The sequence below is a fragment of the Mustelus asterias genome, chromosome 7 (genome assembly GCF_964213995.1).
Source record: "Mustelus asterias chromosome 7, sMusAst1.hap1.1, whole genome shotgun sequence".
Lineage (NCBI taxonomy): Eukaryota > Metazoa > Chordata > Chondrichthyes > Carcharhiniformes > Triakidae > Mustelus > Mustelus asterias.
The window spans coordinates 138,500,908-138,519,792 of record NC_135807.1 but is presented as its reverse complement, the minus strand read 5'-3'; the positions used below and the strand labels follow the sequence as shown (position 1 = coordinate 138,519,792).

Sequence of the window (18,885 nt, the reverse complement as noted above, 5' to 3'; positions counted from 1 at the left end):
CAGAGAGAGAGAGACGGGCAGAGAGAGAGAGACGGGCAGAGAGAGAGAGACGGGCAGAGAGAGAGAGACGGGCAGAGAGAGAGAGACGGGCAGAGAGAGAGAGACGGGCAGAGAGAGAGAGACGGGCAGAGAGAGAGACGGGCAGAGAGAGAGACGGGCAGAGAGAGAGATGGGCAGAGAGAGAGACGGGCAGAGAGAGACGGGCAGAGAGAGAGAGGGGCAGAGAGAGAGAGGGGCAGAGAGAGAGAGACGGGCAGAGAGAGAGAGACGGGCAGAGAGAGAGACGGGCAGAGAGAGACGGGCAGAGAGAGAGAGGGGCAGAGAGAGAGAGGGGCAGAGAGAGAGAGACGGGCAGAGAGAGAGAGACGGGCAGAGAGAGAGAGACGGGCAGAGAGAGAGAGATGGGCAGAGAGAGAGAGACGGGCAGAGAGAGAGAGACGGGCAGAGAGAGAGAGACGGGCAGAGAGAGAGAGACGGGCAGAGAGAGAGACGGGCAGAGAGAGAGAGAGAGACGGGCAGAGAGAGAGAGACGGGCAGAGAGAGAGAGAGAGACGGACAGAGAGAGAGAGAGAGACGGACAGAGAGAGAGAGAGAGACGGACAGAGAGAGATGGACAGAGAGAGAGAAACGGACAGAGAGAGAGACGGACAGAGAGGGAGAGAGACGGACAGAGAGAGAGAGACGGAGAGAGAGAGAGACGGACAGAGAGAGAGAGACGGACAGAGAGAGAGAGAGACGGACAGAGAGAGAGAGACGGACAGAGAGAGAGAGAGACGGACAGAGAGAGAGAGAGACGGACAGAGAGAGAGACAGACAGAGACAGAGAGACAGACACAGAGAGAGAGAGAGAGACTGAGACAGAGCGAGAGAGAAAGGCTGAAGGTGGTGAACAACCGTCCCAATTATTTTGGGATATTGGACAAAGCTTTCCAAGTTGGAGACAAAATTAGGAATGTCTGAAGTGATTCTTTAATAAAATCTCCAAGCTTGCCAGAGACATATATTAATTCCTCCATGTAATAATTCTAGATTTAATTGCAGGGTTAATTTTAGACAGGGTTCTTGGAACTGAACCTCCTGTGCAACAACAAATTCTTCTTCAGTCATGAAGACCTTGAAACCCACAGGTGTCAGCAATGCCTTGTGAGCAGTCAGCTCCTCAGATGAAGAGTACATGACAGGGTGCGGGAACTGGCATTGCCCAGAGATCTGTACTGAGACCTCAGCTCTTCACCATATTTACCAATGACCTGGACACAGAAAGAATGAACTAATGGAGAGCTGAATATCAAGGTTTGCAGATGACAGGAAGCTGGATGGCACGGTAAGCGGTGTAGATTGGAGCAGGATAATTCTGTTTGGAGATTATTGTTCCTCGGGATGACTGATCTACCTGAGTTTTGGGAAGACTTGTAAAGTGGGAGTGGATCTAATTGATTGATCAGTGGTCACCAAAGGAGTTAAATGAATAAATACCCAGCCCCTCGCCCACCAAAATACAACTGACAGTTAACGGCAGGAATAACGTGTATGTTCATCATGACGGGCAGCTTCTGCTCAGCTCCTTGGCCAACATATTTCTCAGTTTACCAGACTTTGTTGCTGGGGTTGAGCTATGAAATCTGCTTCTAAGAATCATGATGTCGAATGATCTATAGCTTCAGCACTCGCCAACATTTAGCCTCACTCCATGGTAGCCTACTACATTTTCCATCTCATGATAAAAGATTTTGTGGGATTGTGTTTATATTCCACCCCACCTCTGAATCAGATGCCACATTAAGCCTGCTGAAATGTACAGGTCGGCGATAAACTTAAGGGATATGTTCACTTCAAGCACTCAGCTCTCCTAACTCTTAAAAGGAAATTAATCTGATTGCAATGCCTGCCAGAAAGAGACAAATTTTGCTTGCAATTAAGCACATTAGTGTGATGACATAACAGCTCTTAAATCTCTGTTACAAACTGGAGATCACGGAGAAGCTTGGCAATTTTACACAATTCTAAAAAGTCACTTTAAAACAATTACTTTCTTATTCAAGTATTTAACTAATTACACTATTTATTGAAACAGTGCTGTCCCCTTTCGCCAGTAAAATGCAAGGTAGATAACTCCTGTTGCAGACAGGCCACTATTGGTCAATCTCAATGCTCCAACCGGTCAAGTTTCACACTGAAGTACCAGTCTGGTCATTCTACCCGTCTGTTGGTGGGTACTTTGGGGAGTGGGCTTCGGGGCCCTTTGAGGGTAGGGCAGACAATGAGCCACACGCTTAATCAACATTTGATGAGGGAGTTTTCGCAAACCCAGGGTGCTGAAAATTAGTGGGGACAAGCATGGCCTGCCAGTTCCTGAATGCCATGTGGAATACAATTGCCAGCACTACCGATGTTGGCGTGCTTCTGTGCACCCTGCCAGTTTTAGCGTCTGCTTAAAACGTGGTACATGAAAAGGAAAATGGTCACTAATCACTGGGAGAATTCAATAAGCAATCCAACCAGGAACAAGGGGGAAGTGAAGAATAAAGGGGGATGATGAGCTTTTGAAAGGAATGTATTCAACTGGAAGGTAGTTACTGCTGAGTACTCACTCCTTCAGCACAATTAATTTAAAGGTCCTATCCTATCAACCAGCGTGTAGAAACACCGTGTACTAATCCAACTAATTTTTATTAACATAAGAACAGAGGACGCTGGAAAAACTCAGCAGGTCCGCCAGCATCTATCAGGAGAGAAACAGAGAGTTAACGTTTCGAATTATAAGACTCTTCAGAACTGAAAGTTGGTGCCAAAGATCCCCACAACCAATGAATGAATTTTTAAAAAGCTTGCCTGTATAGCAATAATTTCTTCCAAAAATGTTTTAAAATTTAATTTAAATATAATTCAGTTTATTCCCAGAAACATCAAGAAAAACTTACGATCCTTAAAAGGAACCCGATTTCTCACTCGATGGTATATAGCAGAATATGCACAAGTGTGACAGAATCATACTGCAATGCAGCAAACGGCACTCTCCCTCTCATTTTGGGTTCAGGTGAAGAGTACATGACAGGGTGCGGTAACTGGTATTGCCCAGAGATCTGTACTGAGACCTCAGCTTTTCACCATATTTCTCAATGACCTGGACACAGGAAGAATGAATTAATGGAGAGCTGAATATCAAGGTTTGCAGATGACAGGAAGCTGGGTGGCACGGTAAGCGGTGTAGATTGGAGCAAGATGTCATTTTGACAGCAAGTGGGCAAAACTGTAGCAAATGGGTTCAATGTGGGGAAATGTGAGCTCATTTACTTTGGCAAACAAATTAATATTTTCTTAACAGTGAGAGGCTAGAAATCAGAGAGATTTAAATGTCCATGCAAAAGCACATGCAAGGGTACAAAAACCTATCAAAAAGGCCAATGGAACATTGGCTTTAATCTCGAGGGTATCGGAATATAAAGCAGAAGTAGTTATGATTCAGTCGTACACAGCCTTGGCCAGGCCCCATCTGGAGTGCTGTGAAGCAGCAAGGGTCCCAATTAAGAATTCTAACATCATTCCCACCACAACTGCGGCATGGCCAAGTCTTAAACTACCGAGGCCTGAAGTTCTGGAATTCCCTCTTGAACTCCTCCTTAAAGATGCTTCTTAAAATCTCTCTCCTTAACCAAACCTTTAGCCTGAGTGTCAATTATTATCGGATGACTCTCCTATTAAGCACCATGGAGGGTTTCACTACACCAAAACTCTCTATAAATGCATGCTATTGGGTACAAACAAAAGTATTGGCTATAGTGAGGACAATCAAACTAAAAGCAATGGCGTAAGAGTCAAAATTACAACTCCGTCTGTATCCCATGTCCAAAGCTTCACCACAAGAGTGCTTTTATTACCTTTTCAATAACTTGAATGACTATAAGAGTTTTAACAACACCAGGTTAAAGTCCAACAGGTTTATTTGGTAGCAAATGCCATTAGCTTTCAGAGCGCTGCTCCTTCGTCAGATGGAGTGGATATCTGCTCTCAAACAGGGAATACAGAGACACAAAATCAAGTTACAGAATACTGATTAGAATGCGAATCTCTACAGCCAACCAGGTCTTAAAGATATATTCAATGTGAGTGGAGGGAGCATTAAGCACAGGACCTTCAACCGATGCTATACACTGGATACATCGATGACATTTTCTTCCTTTGGACTCATGGTGAACAATCACTGAAACAACTACATGACGACATCAACAAGTTCCATCCCACCATCAGACTCACCATGGACTACTCTCCGGAATCGGTTGCATTCTTGGACACACGCATCTCCATTAAGGACGGTCACCTCAGCACCTCACTGTACCGCAAGCCCACGGATAACCTCACGACGCTCCACTTCTCCAGCTTCCACCCTAAACACGTTAAAGAAGCCATCCCCTACGGACAAGCCCTCCATATACACAGGATCTGCTCGGATGAGGAGGATCGCAACAGACATCTCCAGACGCTGAAAGATGCCCTCATAAGAACAGGATATGGCGCTTGACTCATCGATCGACAGCGAAAAACCGCACCGACCTCCTCAGAAGACAAACACGGGACACGGTGGACAGAGTACCCTTCGTCGTCCAGTACTTCCCCGGAGCGGAGAAGCTACTGCATCTCCTCCGGAGCCTTCAACATGTCATTGATGAAGACGAACATCTCGCCAAGGCCATCCCCACACCCCCACTTCTTGCCTTCAAATAACCGCACAACCTCAGACAGACCATTGTCCACAGCAAACTACCCAGCCTTCAGGAGAACAGTGACCACGACACCACACAACCCTGCCACAGAAACCTCTGCAAGACGTGCCGGATCATCGACACGGATGCCATCATCTCACGTGAGAACATCGTCTACCAGGTACATGGTACCTACTCTTGCAACTCGGCCAACGTTGTCTACCTGATACGCTGCAGGAAAGGATGTCCCGAGGCATGGTACATTGGGGAAACCATGCAGACGCTACGACAACGGATGAATGAACACCGCTCGACAATCACCAGGCAAGACTGTTCTCTTCCTGTGGGGGAGCACTTCAGCAGTCATGGGCATTCGGCCTCTGATCTTCAGGTAAGCGTTCTCCAAGGCGGCCTTCACGACACACGACAGCGCAGAGTCGCTGAGCAGAAACTGATAGCCAAGTTCCGCACACATGAGGACGGCCTAAACCGGGATCTTGGATTTATGTCACACTATCAGTAACCCCCACAGCTTGCCTCCTGGACTTGCAGAATCTCACTGGCTGTCCTGTCTGGAGACAATACACATCTCTTTAACCTGTGCTTAATGCTCCCTCCACTCATACTGTCTGTATCTTTAAGACCTGGTTGGCTGTAGAGATTCGCATTCTAATCAGTATTCTGTAACTTGATTTTGTGTCTCTGTATGCCCTGTATGAGAGCAGATATCCACTCCATCTGACGAAGGAGCAGCGCTCCGAAAGCTAATGGCATTTGCTACCAAATAAACCTGTTGGACTTTAACCTGGTGTTGTTAAAGCTCTTACTGTGTTTTGCCCCAGTCCAACGCCGGCATCTCCACATCTTGAATTACTATAGCAGAGTAGGTGCAACAATCTAAAAACTCTAATGGTCGAACCATCCAACTTTGATCAATGTTAACGAGGGAGTAGTGCCCAAACTTTGCAGTCCAACAGCTGGGTAGCACGGCTTTTGTACTCATGACAAACCATGCTCACCAATTGTCCTGTCAGCACTGGTTTCTCATGGGCTGGAGGCCTTCATTTCTTAACAGTCCTCATGGGATCAGCAATGTTAAATTGGGAATACAGATTTTCAACTTGATATAAACAGGACCAAATTCCACAAGACTTAACACTGAACCCAATGGATTGTCAAACTGTCATTGTTTCTTGAGGCATATCTTGAGAGGATGCAAAAGTCTTTTCCTCTGGATTTGTGATGGCATCATTTTAGCAATTTCCGTTTCCTTTGGGATACTTTCATATCGACTTTACTGATAATAAAATCCCATTCATATATGGTGGGAAGTATCTGCAACATAAAATCTTTATTTCTTTCTATACTAGTACCACAGCTTTGCAGTGCCTAGGTTAGTCCTTATTTTTAAAAATATTTTATTCACGTAACCTGCAGGATTTGCTGCAATTTAGCTGTGCAAACCACTGTAGCTTTAGGCTCCATTACATGCTGTAATTATAAAGTAGGCTGTTCAGAAAGTTCAAAGGGGCTCACTGAAAAAATGCTGTTTCCTCGGCTTTCCGGCTAAACTTGAGCGTATTCATACAATTGTTTCTAAAATTTACCACAGAATTTTTGGCTGATTATATCAAAGACACATGACATAGAACTAGCTTAGTGGTTTAAAAAAAAGGGCAGCATGGACATGTTGGGCCGAAGGGCCTGTTTCCATGTTGTAAACCTCTATGACAATAATGATTACTCCATGCTGTAGAGAAATATATCTGCATACCTCTCAATATAGAGCCAAATATTACAGCCTATTTCACCGCAAGTCCTGGGGGTCAACAGCAGACTATCGAGTCAGCTTCCTGAGAACTCATTTGTGTGGGGCAAACATAGTAAGAGGTTTAACAACACCAGGTTAAAGTCCAACAGGTTTATTTGGGAGCAAAAGCCACACAAGCTTTCGGAGCTCCAAGCCCCTTCTTCAGGTGAGTGGGAATTCACACGACAGCCTTCCATAGCTGAATTAAATGTGGTAGCACAACAAACACTGACTCCTTACAAGGAGCAAATTTATATCACAAGCCTTGAGATTTCAGCAATCCTAATTCTCGGATCTACTGTTACAATCTCATAACGCTACGTCGGAACACAGAAGTTCACAAGACTTTCCATCCAGATGAGATGGCAGGATCAGGGTCAGCTTGCTTACAACTGCAGTATATGTCAAGTACCCTTCACAGTACGAGGAGCAAGGTTTTCTGTACAACAACTGAAAATTCACTGCTCACTTTGAAAGTGAAATCTCAAATGCACGGCACAGTCCTTTAGTCACTTTGCTTCAATGATAGCTGCCTTACTTTCATATCAGAAATTTGTGCACCCCGCTATGATCTGAGGATGTAATCTTTAGTGCTGCACTGAGACACTGCTGCAGTGCTGGAGGTGGCATCCTTCTCGTAAAATGGTAAAAGGTGCAATTTACCTGATCAGTTGGATGGTTAAAGAATCCTGCAGCACCACCTAAATAGCAAGTGGTTCTCCTAAAAGCCCTCAGCCCCATTTAGCTGCCAAGCAATAGCAAACAGATTTGTTTTCTTGTTGTGTGGGACACCACGAGTGCATACTAACCAAACTTTACTCAAGATTAAAAACTTATCAAAATGTGCAAAGAAAGCTGAAAGTAGCCATTAAAATACAGTCATGGAAAGTAACTAAGATGAAACAACTAAAATAGTTCTTCTTAACTTTATTTTTACTTGATTTTAAAGCAGCATTGTTTGATTAGCAGGCTATTATCAATGCTGAGAAATCAGTCAATGTTTCAGATATTGAGTGTTTCTGTTCAAGACCAGGTTTTAATCTGCAGAAATGAACCACAGATGTCCAAATCAGTGCTAACAGAAGCCCATTAAAGACAGAATTATATCACAGCCCTTCCAAATGATTTATTTTCTTGTGCTAAATTAACGTGAACCAGAAAAGGTCTTCCACAAACACACGCATCTGTCTACTGATTCCCTCCCACTGCTAAGGTAACAAGTTGACAGCAATCCATTGATAAACCAGAACCTAAAATAAAAAGAACCCATTTCCTTTACAAAAAGCAAGCCTCAAAAACACAGTAATAGCAGGCTCCTAATGCTGCACTGTGTTACTTTAAAATGCAAACTTGCGTATGTTGCTAATCTTGATCGTTGTCAATGAAATTTCGGCAGCATGGTGAATTAAAACTTGAATGATATTTGCACACTCTGTTCCATAAATGATGATAATACCCAAAAACATTTCATTCCCTGGATGTAGTGTGCGTGTCAGTATTACACTGTCATCATTTTAAAAGCACTGCAGGACACAGCAAAATTAAAGCAATTTTTCAGCCTGTTCTTGGAGCAGGGTAAAAAAGTATTTATAGAAATTTATTAGGGAGTGAAAGAACAGAGGAGAGAGTGTACACAATGAGGAGAGGAAGTGGCCACTTTTCTACTTTAGATTCTGGGTAATCAGAGAATTTCTGTTATCTCACATGTGGAAGATTTCCAGTAGTCAATACAAGAGGAATCATTTACTCGAGTTTCCGCAATGAACATCCTGGCAGTAAGGGTAAATACTTGAGAATTTCGAAGGAGATGGTTTGCATGCTTTATCAATGAATATTTATTAAAAACAGGCAGAGCAAAATATGAGAGATGAATTTAGTGTCCTTATTGCGACAGTTCTTGTTTAAATCTTCGTCCTATTTTATCCTCCCTCCTCTCATGCTTCCCCTGCCTGCCACCTCTTCCTCCAATCCCTCCAGCCAGGATAACTCTTGATGGGCTCCCCTCATCTGGAGCTGTTTCATTTCTCCAACTCCCCCTCCCCACCCTGCCACTGATCCTCCCTCCCACCCACACATCCCTCCTCTGCTTTCACCTCCGACCCCTCCAGCCAGGGTACCTTTGTTGTTGGGCTCTCCTGATCTTCCGCTGCTCTTTTTGTTCATCACTCCCTTCAACCACAGTTGCACAGATTACCACATGGTCCGGTCCTTCATGTGCACTCTCCAGCTCCCAAATCAACCCAACCACCAATCAGAACAACGTGGACAAATAAAACCACATATTAGTGATTTGCTGTGGAACACACTGCCTACACCCTAACCCTGGTGCCTACATGCACTATTTTAGTTGTACACTTCTGTCAATTTTCACAATGCACACTCAACCTCTGGCTAAGTGATGCTGAGGAATACCACATGAACTAAAGTTAATCCATTAAGACTCAAAAAAAAACTTGGCCGCCAACGACCAACTGTAGGTTATGGTTTGGACAAATGTAAAGAGGCAGGAATTCAGAAATGGTCATTTGAGAAGGTTTGTATGAAAATGGAGGGGGGAATATTTAATGCATCAGCCACAACATCACAGCAATTAATTTTTGATTAACAGTACAACTGCTGTCAATTTTAAAAATAAAATCAATAAACTGCCTGCAATTGGATCAGTATTGCTTGTGTTCTGTAATTTCATAATGACTGTCTGCATAAGAACAGCAGCAACAAGAATAAGAAGAGGGGGACCAGCACTCCACTGAAGTTTGGCAGTGGATGGGTCTGGAGACAAACAGATACAAATGATAAAGCTGATTGTTTATAGCAAGCTGGTTGAATAAGTTGTGTCTGGTTAAGTTGTGTTGCTCACAGAGGTACAACCCAATGAAGCACAAACTCCATGTAAAAGCCTGCAACAGCAAACTCTGCATTTGCAGTGAAACCAGCAACTGGCCGGTGCTGCGTTTCTGAGTGAAAATGGACAGTTTGAGGAATAGGGACTGCACTCCACCCCACCTGGCAGCTTCTCATCACCCATTTATACAAAATGGTTCAAAACTCTGCTGCTGGCATCCACTGTGCTGGTTCATTTACAGTTCTTCATGTAATCCCTTCACTTGCCGTTTATAATTCAGCACTCGTCATCTACCATCAGGATAGGATTATCAAAATCCCAGCTGTCAAAATTGTTTGAGGTGTTGCATGATATACACCATCCAATATACTGTCGCAATCAGGTTCTGCCAACACCTAGCTTACTCCATGCAGTCAATGCCTGGCGCATAGAAACTCACAAAGACACATTTTCAGAAACATACAATTACGTGAGACTAAAATTTGATGTTATGTATTAGTTCATTTAACTCTGGGGAAAATAAGTGACTAATAGTGTCCTTGTGGTCTCTGTGGAACAGCACAAAGCAGGTCTTACAAAATGCCATTTCTTCCAGTTCAAGAAGAGGTCATTCACTGCTCAAAAAAAAAATCACGATTTGCAGCAATTTGCAACACAAGGAAGTGTTGGCTGGGATGGTGGAAAGTAATTTTATCCTTTCTCAATTTTATATATTTCTTAGCATCTTATAAAATCTCAAGTTAAACAGCTGGAGAAATTTATATAACTTATTCTATTGGATAAGGAAGCGCAATTTATTTCCAGGGTCCAAACAAAATGCCAGTGCATTATTTTCAGAGATTTCTTTCAATTTTGGATCCCAAGAGCGTAATCTCAAAACATACTAGAATGTGCCAAAGAGGAATATCTATATAATGGTTTAAAGCTTATGTACTTTCATCAACCACTGTTAGAGGCAGAAAGTCATCCCTTTAAATAAAGCTTCTGACCAGGAACCCAAAGTGACCCCTAATCGCTTTCACCAATTAACAAGCAACTATTAAATATCTAGATTCCCACTGAGAACCCAATCGTGGCCTTAAAGAGACAGACCAGGCGAACAGCTAAAACACTGCACTCCCAAGCCCCAGGCACAAATCAAACTGAATAATACCACAGGCAAAATCCTTCATCTTCTCTCTCCTTTTGCTCTCAGGTAATCGGTTGGGATCGAGAAGGACTTGCTGCTGCTCCAGTTCAATGGGTTCAGACATGGTTGGTAAATCCAGCTCACAATCCGCAGACTCTGCCACGTGGGGCAGGTGGTACTTGGGCAGATGAGTTATACACAAACTTGCAAACAGTCTCCAATGCCTTGACTTTGCCTTTGCATTTTCCTGACAAGTCTTTGGTGCCTTCCCAAATGAACCTTCTCCATTTTGAGTGGTTACAAGCTAGGCGCTTCCATAAGCCGGTGGCAATGTTTGACCTCTTCAGGAATGCTTTGAGGATATCCCTAAAGTGTTTCGGCTGTCTGCCTGGGCATCTCCTGTCGCAACTGACTTCCAAGTAGAAGAGCTACTTGGGGAGTCTAGTATCAGGTTCCTGAATAATATGTCCCTCCCAGTGAGGCTGGAATCCTGTGTGCACATGTCACACACAGACCAGGTCACATTGCCTTATTGATGCAACACAATTTTAAGAGAAAACTAGCCGTGACGGTAATGCTGGGCATTTCAAACCTGCACTATGAAACTCTCATACGATTTCCAATCTACAAAACTTTCACTTCAAACAATTAGACCCTGAGTTTAATTTAATGTGCCCGATGCGTACAGTTGGATTTGAAAGCGGGATATAATTCAGGATTCTAACCGTAAAGTGTCCATTCTTGCCAGGCAGGTTTGGTTATAAATAGGGCTTTGGACCGTTATTGGTCGGCCAGCCAAGTATTCTCAATTAAACACTGTGACCAGCTCGGGCTCATCTGTATCACGAGACTCTGAAAATCTCACCCTCCCAATGTGCAGCATCAAGATGGGAACTCCGTCATCATTAAACAATTGCAACGGAATCTTGATCAATTGGGCCAGTGGGCTGACGAATGGAGATGGAGTTTAATTTAGACAAATGTGAGGTGATGCATTTTGTTAGATCGAACCAAAGCAGGACTTACTCAGTTAATGGTAGGGCGTTGGGAAGAGTTACAGAACAAAGAGATCAAGGGATACATGTTCATAGCTCCTTGAAAGTGAAGTCACAGGTGGACAGAGTGGTGAAGAAGGCATTCGGCATGCTTGGTTTCATCGGTCAGAACATTGAATACAGGAGTTGGGACGTCTTGTTGAAGTTGTACAAGACATTGGTAAGGAATACTGTGTGCAGTTCTGGTCACCCTATTGTAGAAAGGATATTTTTAAACTAGAAATAGTGCAGAAAAGATTTACTAGGATACTACCGGGACTTGATGGATTGAGTTATAAGGAGAGGCTGGATAGACTGGGACTTTTTTCCCTGGAGCGTAGGAGGCTGAGAAGTGATCTTATAGAGGTCCATAAAATAATGAGGGGCACAGATCAGCTAGATAGACAATATCTTTTCCCAAAGGTAGGGGAGTCTAAAACTAGAGGGCATAGGTTTAATGTGAGAGGGGAGAGATACAAAAGGGTCCAGAGCGGCAATTTTTTCACACAGAGGGTGGTGAGTGTCTGGAACGAGCTGCCAGAGGTAGTAGCAGAGGCAGGTACAAGTTTGTCTTTTAAAAAGCATTTAGACAGTTACATTATCGACAAGGAAAACGCACAGGTACTTGCTGGTGGCACAAGTATTTGGCACTTGTGGGTATAGAGGGATATGGGCCAAATGCAGGCAATTGGGATTAGCTTAGGGGTTTAAAAAAAAGGACGACATGGATAGGTTGGGCCGAAGGGCCTGTTTCCATGCTGTAAACCTCTATGACTCTATGTCTCAACAACTCCTCTCGTCCAATCTTTCAGAAAAAAATGCCACTGAAGCAAGGATTGCTCAGCTGTTCACTGTTGTGAAAGGTTTTAAAATAAAACTTATGATTAAAAACACTTTGAAACATGCCAAAGGGCCAATCACACATTTTCCCAACAATCCGACAAGAGCAGGGATCTCTTGCTGCAATTATACAGGGCCTTGGTGAGGACACACCTGGAATAGTGTGTGTGCTTTGGTCTCCTTACCCGAGGAAGGATGTTCTTGCTCCAGAGGAAGTGCAGAGAAGATTTACCAAACTTATTTCTGGGATGGCAGGACTGATGCATGAGGAGAGGTTTAGTCAGTTAGGTCTGCATTTGCTGGAATTCAGAAAAATGAGGGGGAATCTCATAGAAACCAATTCAATTCTTTCACAACTAGACAGGGTAGATGCAGGAAGGATGTTCCCGATGGTGGGCATGTCCAGAACCAGGGATCACAGTCTGAAGATACAGGGTAGACTATTTAGGACTGAGGTGAAGAGAAATTTCTTCACGCAGAGTGGTCAGTCTGGAATTCACTACCACAGAAAGCAGTTGAGGCCAAAACATTGTAGGTTTTCAAGAAGCAGTTAGATATATTTTTTGAGGTTTAGGAAATCAGAGGATAAGGGGGAAAGGTGGGATCAGGCTATTGAGTTGAATGATCAGCCATGATCATAAGGAATGGCGGAGCAGGCTCAAAGGGCCAATTGGTCTCCTCCTGCTCCTATCTTCTATAATTCTACAGAACAAAATAAGCCTTCAGAAATTTTATTCCAATCCTTAAAATCATTTTACTGTTTTCTGAGTCAAAGAACTCCAAGCATGACAGACTAAGAGCAGAAATGGTTTTCATTGGTGCCTACAACCTTCATCAACGACAGGATTCAGTGATCACCACAGGCACATGGACACAGACATCACAGGGCCTGGATCACCTGCGTAAAACTGAAACAATCCAGTTGCTCAGATTCATCTCTTAGTGGCTTCGAAAGGCTGCAGAGTGCGTTGTGCAAACAGAAGAGTGCTTTTATATCCAATCTTGAGGCAGTTCTCTCCTTAGGAAATGTCGCCCCCACCCCCCGCTCCCCCTCAATCCATCCCCACAACTGTGGTGTGGTTAGCAATGCACAGAATTTTATCCAACTTGTCACATTGTCACCCACTTGGCTCCAAACAAATCATTCATATTTTTATCAAGTTTGAAGCCTCCTATTTTTATATCTTGTGCCTGACATTTTAGGACAATTGAATTTGTTTCTGTCCTAGAAAAATGGTTATAAAGCGAGATCAAATCCATTTTTACTTGTTTCATCAGCTAATTTATAGCTGTGACTCCACAAGCATGTTTAACATTAGCTTAATAGTTGCTACTTGAAGAGAAGTTCAAATTACTGCATGCATCCTGTGGTGTAGAACATAGTTAAGTCCAGACAATCTGCTTCCAATACTAAACCAGACCAACAACTGTGATACACCAATTATTACAAACAAGTCACAAGCACATTGGAAGCAGCCACACTTCTTAATCAGCTCCAAGTAAAAATACAGCAAACAGATAGAATCATGGAAAAGTTACAGCAAAGTAGGAGGCCACTCGGCCCATCTTGCCCATGCCAATCCAGATGCCCTTTCTAATCCCACCTTCTGCACCCGGCCCATAGCTCTGTGGCTTACAGCAATTAAAAAGTACCTGGATCGGCACCTTAAAATAGTTTAGGATCTCTGGCTCCACCACCAACTCGGGCAGTGAATTCCAGACATCTACCACCCTCTCCGTAAAAAAGTTATTCATGTCCTCTCGACACTTTCGGCCACTTGTCCGCTGGTTCTAGAATTCTCCATCAAGGGAAACTATATTATTCAGTCTCTTATCTCTCCCTCATAATTTTGTACACCTAGAATAGAATCATAGAATCCCTACAGTGCAGAAGGAGGCCATTCAGCCCTTCGAGCCTGCATCGACCACAGTCCCATCCAGGTCCTATCCCCATAACCCCACGTATTTACCCTGCTAATCCCCTGACTCTAAGGGGCAATTTAACATGTCCAAACCGCCTAACCCACACATCTTTGGACTGAGAGAGGATACTGGAGCACCCAGATGAAATCCACACAGACACGGGGAGAACTCCACACACTCACCCGAGACTGGAATTGAACCCAGGTCCCTGATGCCCTGAGGCAGCAGTACTAACCACTGTGCCACCCACTCAATGGGTGGCATATCTCCTGATCAGTAAGGTTCAATCTCAAAATGCAACAAAATGCTCACCAGTAGGATAGGTGGGCACAGCGGCAACATCAATCAAGTCACTTCTCAGTCACCTTTGTTCAAGGAAAATAACCCCACCTATCCAACTGCCTATCGGGCAGCATGGTCAGTGCAGGCTTGGAGGGCCGAAGAGCCTGTTCCTGTGCTGTAATTTTCTTTGTTCTATCCAATCTCTCCTCGAGCCCTGTAAACCTCCTCTGCACTCTCACCGGAGGAATTACGTCCTTTCTGTAAAACGGTGACCAGAACTACACACAATACTCCAGCTGTGGCCTCACCAGTGTTTTATATAATTCCAATATTATATCCTTACTTTTATATTGTATCTCTCTGCCAGTCAAGGAGAGCATTCCATATGTCTTCTTTACAATCTTGTCTACTTGAACTGCTGCCTTGAGGGACCTGTGTACTTGTATGCCAAGATCTTTCACTTCATCGACCCCTCTTAGTATATTCCTCTGTGTACTCCCTATATCTGTTTCACCTCCCTTAATGCATTACCTCACACTTCCCTGTGTTAAAATCCATCTGCCAATTTACTGCCCACTTCACCAACCCATCAATATCGTTTTGGAGATTATAGCTATCCTCTACACTGTCCACCAGTCAGCCAATCTTTGTGGTGTCTGCCAATTTCCCAATCATGCCCCTCACATTCACGTCCAAATCGTTAATATATTACACAAACGGTAAGGGTCCCAACACTGAGCCCTGTGGAACACCACTTGAAACAACTTTCCATTCACAAGGTCATTCATCGACCATTACCTTTTGTTTCCTGTTACAAAGCTAACTTTTTTAGTACATATGGTGATTTTTTAAAATCTTAAAACAAGATATATTTTGATTTAGAGCATCTCATCATCCCTTCTTCAAGGAGTCAACAGTAAGCCAAAGATGCACACCATTCTTTTCAGGATTTCAGCTGGGGTTCAAATACAATTATTCCACTGTTCTCTTAACTCTCATATGGTGAGGAGGAGGAGGAGGGGGCGGGGCGGGGAGGAGTATGCTTGGATTAAACCGGTTGTAACACTTGATCCCCATCAAAAGTCCTGATCACCACAGAAAGTCACAAAGGATTTCAAGATCAGATTTGATTTTCTTGGATATTACAGCTTACAATACATAATGATATCAAAGTGAGCTTGATATATACGCCTCCCACCAGGGTTTGTGCAATTCATTCCTGTCATGAGTGACGAAGGACAATCTACTACAGCAGTAAGGGGGATCTGTACTTGCCGAACAGATTGTATTTATGGAAACTCCTAACTTGAAAGGCCAAATAATAAGAAAATATTTTGAGATCGTACTCGGAAGACAAGAACATCCAAATCCCACTCCATCAAATACCGTGAAAGTCACGCAATCATTACATTTCAAGCATTCTACTGGTTAGAGAACAACTTCACACACGTGCCAGCTCATCTCTTAAATCAGCTTCAGGGGAAAACAGAGCCAAGAAGTAACTGAAGCAGCATATTTCACTCGAACACATACTCATATCAAACAACATAAAGACGCAAATACGGGGCAGGTTCATCAAAGAGCGAAGAATCACCATCTGGCCTCAGTTCAAATCCAAGCCATGAATTCATATTCTCTCTCAAACTCCAACATCCCACCCAATCCCCAAGAGGCAAATAGATATTCAAACAAGTTTGAACAGAAGTAACAATCATAGCTGTATGCAAATATTGGGGGCACAAACTCATCTGAACACAACATTTATACACAGAAGATTTCATGACTGTCACCACACGCCAGATAATGGGAACAATATCCAGTTGATCTGTTCACTGCAAAGGAAAGATTACTCAGGGGCCAGTGGACCTCCCATCCTTAGATCCAAATGGCACTCATTTCCAAGGAATCACCAATTGAAACGCTCAGTGGTTAGCTTGCTATGTGACGTTCCCTTTTAAAGAAGCTGCTGCAGTAGCACAAATTGAGAGATATCTGTACCTGATGCTGATGCACTGATGAATGCGGCAAAAGGTCTCAAAGATGAAGAGCCGGGCATTTTCTATGAAGTCCTCAAGACAGGCCACCAAGAAAAAGTCATTCACAAGCACCTGGAACGAAAATGGAAATGATTATACAGAAAATGTTTAATCCCATATTAACCCACTAAACTAGCAAGCCATCGCCATTTGCTTTATAAAAACCAGCACTTGCTGCATTTGTCACAGCTAATGATCTCAGAAGCAAATGATGCACACTGGACAACATCAGGATAAAATAATTAAAGTTCCACGCAGGAACAACATGAACTGAAAGGTTTCAGAACACTGCAGTGTGTTGGGAGCACAAATGGGAAAGCTGCAGGAACTAAATAGAAATGTAGAAAATAGGAGGAGTAGACCAGTTGGCCCTACATATGGACAAACCGAATCCAATGGGCTTGGTAAAATTACCTTTTAGGTATTGTGCCTTGAGCATCAAAACCAACTTATCCGATTAACCATCTTTCTGGATTGATCTTTCAGTGAAGAAAGGTTCCAAAGCAGCATTGTAAATTGTACTTAGGAGCGTCACTGCTGGACACAAGCAGAGGATTGTGGAGAGTGATTTCAGAGTCCAAGGGTTTTGTTTGTGGCCATGTTGTTTGCGGCCATGTTGTTTGCTAGCAGACAGCACAACTGGTTTCAGCTGGCACTGATAAATAGACCTGTCTTAAGGAGACTTCACCAGTTTGATGTTTTTGTGCTCCAGAATGAATCGATACCACAGCAATGACACAATTCAGATACTGAGCAGTTATGTGGTACAAGTTGAAGCAGACTGTGCAAGTGCACTCAAAGCACGGTGGCCCAGTGGTTAGCACTGCTGCCTCACAGCACCCGGGTTCAATTCCTGGCTTGGGTCACTGTCTATGTGGAGTCTGCACATTCTTCCCGTGTCTGCGTGGGTTTCCTCCGGGTGCTCCGGTTTCCTCCCACAGTCCAAAGATGTGAGAGCTAAATTGCCCCTTAGTGTCAGGGGGACTAGCTAGGGTAAATGCATGGGCTAATGGGGATAGAGCCTGGGAGGGATTGTGGACGGTGCAGACTCTGTGGGTTGAATGGCCTCCTTCTGCACTGTAGGATTCTATGATTCACTTCATCATGACCCACAACAAAACTGATAAAGCAGCTCTCAGTGGAATTTTGATTTATACAACAGACATAGGAAACAGGAGCAGTAGGCCATTCAGCCCCTCGAGTCTGCTCCACCATTCAACTAGATCATGCTGATCATGTACCCCAACATTATTTTCCTGCACTATCCCCAGATCCCTTGATGTATTTAATATCTAGAAATCGATCTCTGTCATAGAATATACTCCATGACTGAGCCTACACAGCCCTCTGGGGTAGAGAATTCCAAAGATTCAACACCCACTGACTGAAGAAATTCCTCCTCATCTCAGTCTTAAATGTCCTGCTCCTTATTCTGAGACTGTTGTGCTCTGGTTCTGGACTGCCCCCGCCAACCAGGGGAAATATCCTTCCTGCATCGGCCATGTAGAGTCCTGTAGGAATTCATGCTTTAATGAGATCACTTCTTTCTTCTAAACTCCAGAGAATACAGGCCCAATCTTGGAGGAAGAAATGATCACATTAGCTACAGTACGCAGAATAATGGAACAACTAACTTAATGGAAGAAAGCCTGAGTACCTAATGACTCAATGCAACATGACTGAAATAGTAATTGTCATTTTATTATAGTATTCCAGCAGTTCATAGAACAGTACAGCACAGAACAGGCCCTTTGGCCCACGATGTTGTGCCGAGCTTTATCTGAAACCAAGATCAAGCTATCCCACTCCCTATCATCCTGGTGTGCTCCATGTGCCTATCCAATAACCGCTTAAATGTTCCTAAAGTGTCTCACTCCACTATCACTGCAGGCAGTCCATTCCACACCCCAACCACTCTCTGCGTAAAGAACCTACCTCTGATATCCTTCCTATATCTCCCACCACGAACCCTATAGTTATGCCCCCTTGTAATAGCTCCATCCACCCGAGGAAATAGTCTTTGAACGTTCACTCTATCTATCACCGTCATCATTTTATAAACCTCTATTAAGTCTCCCCTCAGCCTCCTCAGCTCCAGAGAGAACAGCCCCAGCTCCCTCAACCTTTCCTCATAAGACCTACCCTCCAAACCAGGCAGCATCCTGGTAAATCTCCTCTGCACTCTTTCCAGCGCTTCCACATCCTTCTTATAGTGAGGTGACCAGAACTGCAAACAATATTCCAAATGTGGTCTCACCAAGGTCCTGTACAGTTGCAGCATAACCC

The 18,885-nt window shown here is 43.8% G+C and overlaps 1 protein-coding gene across 1 annotated transcript in view; it reads right to left on the bottom strand.

Annotated features, from left to right (window-relative positions):
• Window positions 1-18,885, bottom strand: part of LOC144495994 (eukaryotic translation initiation factor 3 subunit E) — a 128,268-nt gene that overhangs the window by 22,976 nt on the left and 86,407 nt on the right. The window contains exon 10 of the mRNA XM_078216920.1: window positions 16,562-16,671. Coding sequence (XP_078073046.1) covers window positions 16,562-16,671 — 110 coding nt within the window. The remainder of the gene's footprint in view (window positions 1-16,561; window positions 16,672-18,885) is intronic.